The sequence below is a fragment of the Gobio gobio genome, assembly GCF_949357685.1.
Source record: "Gobio gobio genome assembly, chromosome: 3".
In the NCBI taxonomy this organism is placed as follows: Eukaryota; Metazoa; Chordata; class Actinopteri; order Cypriniformes; family Gobionidae; genus Gobio; species Gobio gobio.
The window spans coordinates 69,863,477-69,870,382 of record NC_137099.1 but is presented as its reverse complement, the minus strand read 5'-3'; the positions used below and the strand labels follow the sequence as shown (position 1 = coordinate 69,870,382).

At 42.1% G+C, this 6,906-nt stretch overlaps 1 protein-coding gene across 1 annotated transcript; it reads right to left on the bottom strand.

The window, feature by feature from the left end:
• Positions 1–401: 401 nt before the first annotated feature.
• On the bottom strand, positions 402–5,145 carry thumpd1 (THUMP domain containing 1). Its single transcript, XM_079812624.1, has 4 exons — positions 4,814–5,145; positions 1,409–1,574; positions 1,083–1,331; positions 402–1,012 (listed from the first exon to the last, which is right to left on the bottom strand). Exons 1-4 carry the CDS (start codon positions 5,003–5,005, stop codon positions 750–752), a joined length of 870 nt encoding a protein of 289 aa, XP_079668750.1. The 5' UTR covers positions 5,006–5,145; the 3' UTR covers positions 402–749.
• Between the last annotated feature and the right edge of the window lie 1,761 nt (positions 5,146–6,906).

The window sequence follows — 6,906 nt, the reverse complement described above, 5'->3', positions numbered from 1 at the left end:
TCAGAATTATGATTTTATATCTCACAATTCACTTTTTCCCTCAGAATTATGATTTTATATCTCACAATTCACTTTTTCCCTCAGAATTATGATTTTATATCTCACAATTCACTTTTTCCCTCAGAATTATGATTTTATATCTCACAATTCACACTTTTTTCCTCAGAATTATGATTCTATATCTCACAATTCACTTTTTCCCTCAGAATTATGATTTTACTTCTCACAATTCACTTTTTCCCTCAGAATTATGATATAGCTCGTGATTCATTCTTTATCAGAATTGTGAGATTAAAGTTCTTGTTAATACTTTATCACTAATAAGCTTCCACAGTAAAAGTTTGTGAGTGCCCTCTCGACTTTAATAATAAACTTCATATTCCACAGAGACTCTCATCTGATCATGTGTCTTGAGTTGTTTATTTGATTTAGTCGTATCATCAGAGGAAAGCGTGTCCAGAATAACAAGAGTTACACACACACACACACACACACACACACACACACACACACACACACACACACACACACACACACACACACACACACACACACACACACACACACACACACACACACACACACACACACACACACACACACACACACACACACACACACACACACACACACACACACACACACACACACACACACACACACACACACACACACACAAAGCCCAGTGTGAAATCCTTTAAAACAAAAGCAGGACACAAACGCTGTAAAAAGGGTTTTAAAAACGCAGTTCACTCAAGCTCCGCCTCCTTGCTCCGGTCGCCCTCCGCTTTCTCTCCGCTCTGGCTCTCCTGCGTCTGGTTGGCTGCTTCCGGTGGGCCTGTGCTCTGATTGGTGGGCTCCTTGGCCACTTCCTGCAGGTTGTACTTGCGGAAGAGTGTGTAGTCTGTGACGACGCTGACGCAGCAGATGGTCTTGATGATCTCGATGATGATGCTCAGCTCAGGGTTGGTCAGATCCACCTTATTGAGCGGGTTCATCTTAGCCACCAAACCTGAGGGCGGCACAAGGATTAGGGCGGGGCTGAGCGTGTTCTTGAAGCACTGACTCGAGGTGTGACGTACCAGCGACGGCCGTGATGACGTCCTCCCTGCGGCTGTGGCTGCTGTTGCGCGCCCTGAAGCAGATCTGGTATGTGGCGCGGCGCGGCTCCTGGAACCAGCGCTGCAGATGCCCGCTCAGGAACCGCTCCATGTCCTCCGCGAAGGCCCGGCAGGTGCCGCTCACCGGCAGCATGCGCAGGATCACACGCGACTTCCTCTTCTTCGTCTGATGCAGGTCCGCCAGGATGTGATGCACCAGCTCCTCTGGGTCTGAGAGAGAGAGAGAGAGAGAGGGGTCAGCACATGCTCAGGTGCAGCGGGTCATGTGACGCGGGTCGTCTGCTCACCGACTCCATGCGTGCGGATGAAGAGCACGTTATTGGCCCCGCTGGAGACCGCACTGAACCTCTGCTGTCGAGCCGTAATGGAGGAGCGGATCTGACACACCTCCTTCTGCAGCGCTGCCTCCGCGTCTTCATCAGCCTCCTCTTCCTCACTGGGGCTGTCTGTGGGCTGACACACACACACAAACACACACGCAGACACACACACACACACAGACACACACAGACACACAGACACACACACACACACACACACACACACACACAGACACACACACAGACACACACACAGACACACACACAGACACACCACTGTAAACAACTGCTCTACACTAACACACCTCTATAGTGCTCTAGACTACACTAACACACCTGTATAGTGCTCTAGACTACACTAACACACCTCTATCTCTATAGTGCTCTAGACTACACTAAGACACCTCTATAGTGCTCTAGACTACACTAACACACCTCTATAGTGCTCTAGACTACACTAACACACCTCTATAGTGCTCTAGACTACACTAACACACCTGTATAGTGCTCTAGACTACACTAACACACCTCTATAGTGCTCTAGACTACACTAACACACCTGTATAGTGCTCTAGACTACACTAACACACCTCTATAGTGCTCTAGACTACACTAACACACCTCTATAGTGCTCTAGACTACACTAACACACCTCTATAGTGCTCTAGACTACACTAACACACCTGTATAGTGCTCTAGACTACACTAACACACCTCTATCTCTATAGTGCTCTAGACTACACTAACACACCTCTATAGTGCTCTAGACTACACTAACACACCTGTATAGTGCTCTAGACTACACTAACACACCTCTATAGTGCTCTAGACTACACTAACACACCTCTATAGTGCTCTAGACTACACTAACACACCTCTATCTCTATAGTGCTCTAGACTACACTAACACACCTCTATCTCTATAGTGCTCTAGACTACACTAACACACCTCTATCTCTATAGTGCTCTAGACTACACTAACACACCTGTATAGTGCTCTAGACTACACTAACACACCTCTATCTCTATAGTGCTCTAGACTACACTAACACACCTCTATAGTGCTCTAGACTACACTAACACACCTCTATAGTGCTCTAGACTACACTAACACACCTCTATCTCTATAGTGCTCTAGACTACACTAACACACCTCTATAGTGCTCTAGACTACACTAACACACCTCTATAGTGCTCTAGACTACACTAACACACCTCTATCTCTATAGTGCTCTAGACTACACTAACACACCTCTATCTCTATAGTGCTCTAGACTACACTAACACACCTGTATAGTGCTCTAGACTACACTAACACACCTCTATCTCTATAGTGCTCTAGACTACACTAACACACCTGTATAGTGCTCTAGACTACACTAACACACCTCTATCTCTATAGTGCTCTAGACTACACTAACACACCTGTATAGTGCTCTAGACTACACTAACACACCTCTATCTCTATAGTGCTCTAGACTACACTAACACACCTCTATAGTGCTCTAGACTACACTAACACACCTCTATCTCTATAGTGCTCTAGACTACACTAACACACCTCTATAGTGCTCTAGACTACACTAACACACCTGTATAGTGCTCTAGACTACACTAACACACCTCTATAGTGCTCTAGACTACACTAACACACCTCTATAGTGCTCTAGACTACACTAACACACCTCTATCTCTATAGTGCTCTAGACTACACTAACACACCTCTATAGTGCTCTAGACTACACTAACACACCTGTATAGTGCTCTAGACTACACTAACACACCTCTATAGTGCTCTAGACTACACTAACACACCTCTATAGTGCTCTAGACTACACTAACACACCTCTATCTCTATAGTGCTCTAGACTACACTAACACACCTCTATAGTGCTCTAGACTACACTAACACACCTCTATAGTGCTCTAGACTACACTAACACACCTCTATAGTGCTCTAGACTACACTAACACACCTGTATAGTGCTCTAGACTACACTAACACACCTCTATAGTGCACTAGACTACACTAACACACCTGTATAGTGCTCTAGACTACACTAAGACACCTCTATAGTGCTCTAGACTACACTAACACACCTCTATAGTGCTCTAGACTACACTAACACACCTCTATCTCTATAGTGCTCTAGACTACACTAACACACCTGTATAGTGCTCTAGACTACACTAACACACCTCTATCTCTATAGTGCTCTAGACTACACTAACACACCTGTATAGTGCTCTAGACTACACTAACACACCTCTATCTCTATAGTGCTCTAGACTACACTAACACACCTCTATCTCTATAGTGCTCTAGACTACACTAACACACCTCTATAGTGCTCTAGACTACACTAACACACCTCTATAGTGCTCTAGACTACACTAACACACCTCTATAGTGCTCTAGACTACACTAACACACCTCTATCTCTATAGTGCTCTAGACTACACTAACACACCTCTATAGTGCTCTAGACTACACTAACACACCTCTATCTCTATAGTGCTCTAGACTACACTAACACACCTCTATAGTGCTCTAGACTACACTAACACACCTCTATAGTGCTCTAGACTACACTAACACACCTCTATAGTGCTCTAGACTACACTTACACACCTGTATAGTGCTCTAGACTACACTAACACACCTGTATAGTGCTCTAGACTACACTAACACACCTCTATAGTGCTCTAGACTACACTAACACACCTGTATAGTGCTCTAGACTACACTAACACACCTCTATAGTGCTCTAGACTACACTAACACACCTGTATAGTGCTCTAGACTACACTAACACACCTCTATAGTGCTCTAGACTACACTAACACACCTCTATAGTGCTCTAGACTACACTAACACACCTCTATAGTGCTCTAGACTACACTAACACACCTCTATAGTGCTCTAGACTACACTAACACACCTGTATAGTGCTCTAGACTACACTAACACACCTCTATAGTGCTCTAGACTACACTAACACACCTCTATAGTGCTCTAGACTACACTAACACACCTCTATAGTGCTCTAGACTACACTAACACACCTCTATAGTGCTCTAGACTACACTAACACACCTGTATAGTGCTCTAGACTACACTAACACACCTCTATAGTGCTCTAGACTACACTAACACACCTGTATAGTGCTCTAGACTACACTAACACACCTCTATAGTGCTCTAGACTACACTAACACACCTCTATAGTGCTCTAGACTACACTAACACACCTCTATAGTGCTCTAGACTACACTAACACACCTGTATAGTGCTCTAGACTACACTAACACACCTCTATAGTGCTCTAGACTACACTAACACACCTGTATAGTGCTCTTGATGCTGCTCACCTGCTCGGGGCCGTAAAGCGCGTCCGCGTACTCGTTGAGGAGGCTGAAGGCTTCGCTCGTGCACTTGCGCTCGTTCATGTTGCAGGTGATGAGCACCCCCTGCGCGCCCACCTCCAGCTCGCGGGAGCCCCTCTGTTTCTTGTGCGCGTACCCGCCGAAGCGCTTCCTGGCCCTCTTGCGCGTGTCCGACATGACTGCGCTTTATCAAACTAACTCTCCTCGAGATTATAAAGTGATGGAGAAACTCTGGCGGTGTTTGCGCGCTCCGGACACGCGTGTGTGTGTGTCGGTCGCGCTTCAAGCCTTCCACAGCACGCGTCATACAGGGCCCCGAATGGGACATCTCATTACGAAACGCGTTTGACGCCGTTTCAAAATAAAAGTTACGTAAATATGCACGACGCGTGCTTTCTTTCTATATGTGATTTTTGTTGTATTTCACACTTCTGTGACATATTGCAATGTGTAGCCAAAATATTAAATTCACACCCATTAAAAACCCAGGATGATCTCCTGATCTAATCTAGAGAATAATGCAGAAACACGTTCATAAAGAAGCATTAGCGCTAGTGAAAGTGTCTGAGACGTCTAATGTGGGACACTATGACACGATAAAAGGCCAAAATCACCTCAAACCCACAGATTTCCATTATTAAGGGAAACTCTTGTGATTTTCCCCAGGCAATATTAATCAATGAGGCTCTTCTACAAGAGTTTTTGTTAATATATCTTCGTTAGATAAAATTATACAACATTGTTATTCCACTTAGTTTAATATTTAATTATCTGCTGGAGGAATATAGTCTAAAGCGTAAAGCTTGCCGCAGTCATAATTATGTGCTGAACAATAACCACTAATATCTATAATGTTTTCCCTATATGTTATGCCAATTTTATGATTGGTTTATGTACTAAACACTTGTGCATTAAGTCCTCATGGATTTTATGCTTTGTAAAAGAAATATCACTGAATAAGGCAGAAAATATACAGTACCTATCAAAAGTTTGGAAACATTACAATTGTTAAATGTTTTTGAAGAAGTCTTCTGCTCACCAAGGCTGCATTTATTTAATAAAAAATGCAGTAAAAAAGTAATACAGTGAAATATTATCCCAATGTAAAGCAGCTGTGTGAATATATAGGAAAAAAGAAACAATCTTTGTAATTTATTCCTGTGATCAAAGCTGAATTTATCATCATTACTCCAGTCTTCAGTGTCACATGATCTTTCAGAAATCATTCTCATATGTTCATTTGATGCTCAAGAAACATTTATGATTATTATCAATGTTGAAAACAGTTGTGCTGCTTCATTTTTGTGGAAATCATGAAACTATTCAAACATTTGTGGTAAGATAAAAAAGAGAGAAATTAATACTTTTATTCATCAAACATGCATTAAATTGATCAAGTGGCATTTATAATATAACAAAATATTTATACATGCTTTATTCAATGCAAATAAATACTGTTCATTTAACTTTCTATTCATTAAAAAAAAAAAAAATGCATCATGGTTTGCACAGCTGTTTTCAACAATGATTATAATCATAAATGTTTCCTTTTCATCAAATGTTCATATTAGAATGATTTCAGAAGGATCATGTGATACTGAAAACTGGAGTAATGATGATAAACTCAACTTTGATCACAGGAATAAATGACACTTTACTATATCATTACAAATTAAAACATCTGTGAATATATTTCGCAATATTAATGTTTTAACTGTATTTTTTATTAAATAAATGCAGCCTTGGCAAGTAGAAGATACTAAACACTAAAAAGGCTGTCAGTTAACACTGCATTATTCATATTCTTTATTGTCAATAAATACCTTGAGATGGCTGGAAAAACACAAGCCATATATTGTCGCAATCGTGTGTTTGTTGTCACGTTTCGTCAGTCAGAGCGATTATTTTTATTCAGCTGCTGCTACAGCGCTGAATGCCTTTGGAACGTGACAGGGTTTACTTCTACGAATCAGTTTAGTGTTTTCTTTGAGAGAGCGCCCTCCGGCTTCGAGTATGAATTAGTGTTGCATGAGAGTGTTGGCACTCCATAGTGTTCAGATCGCCTCATTTTTGTATAC

Coding starts and splice junctions, on each gene's coding strand:
- thumpd1 (XM_079812624.1), bottom strand. CDS start 5,005: ATGTCGGACACGCGCAAGAGGGCCAGGAAGCGCTTCGGCGGGTACGCG. Junction 1,575..4,813: donor CGCTTTACGGCCCCGAGCAG/GTGAGCAGCATC, acceptor TGTGTGTGTCAG/CCCACAGACAGCCCCAGTGA. Junction 1,332..1,408: donor CATCCGCACGCATGGAGTCG/GTGAGCAGACGA, acceptor TCTCTCTCTCAG/ACCCAGAGGAGCTGGTGCAT.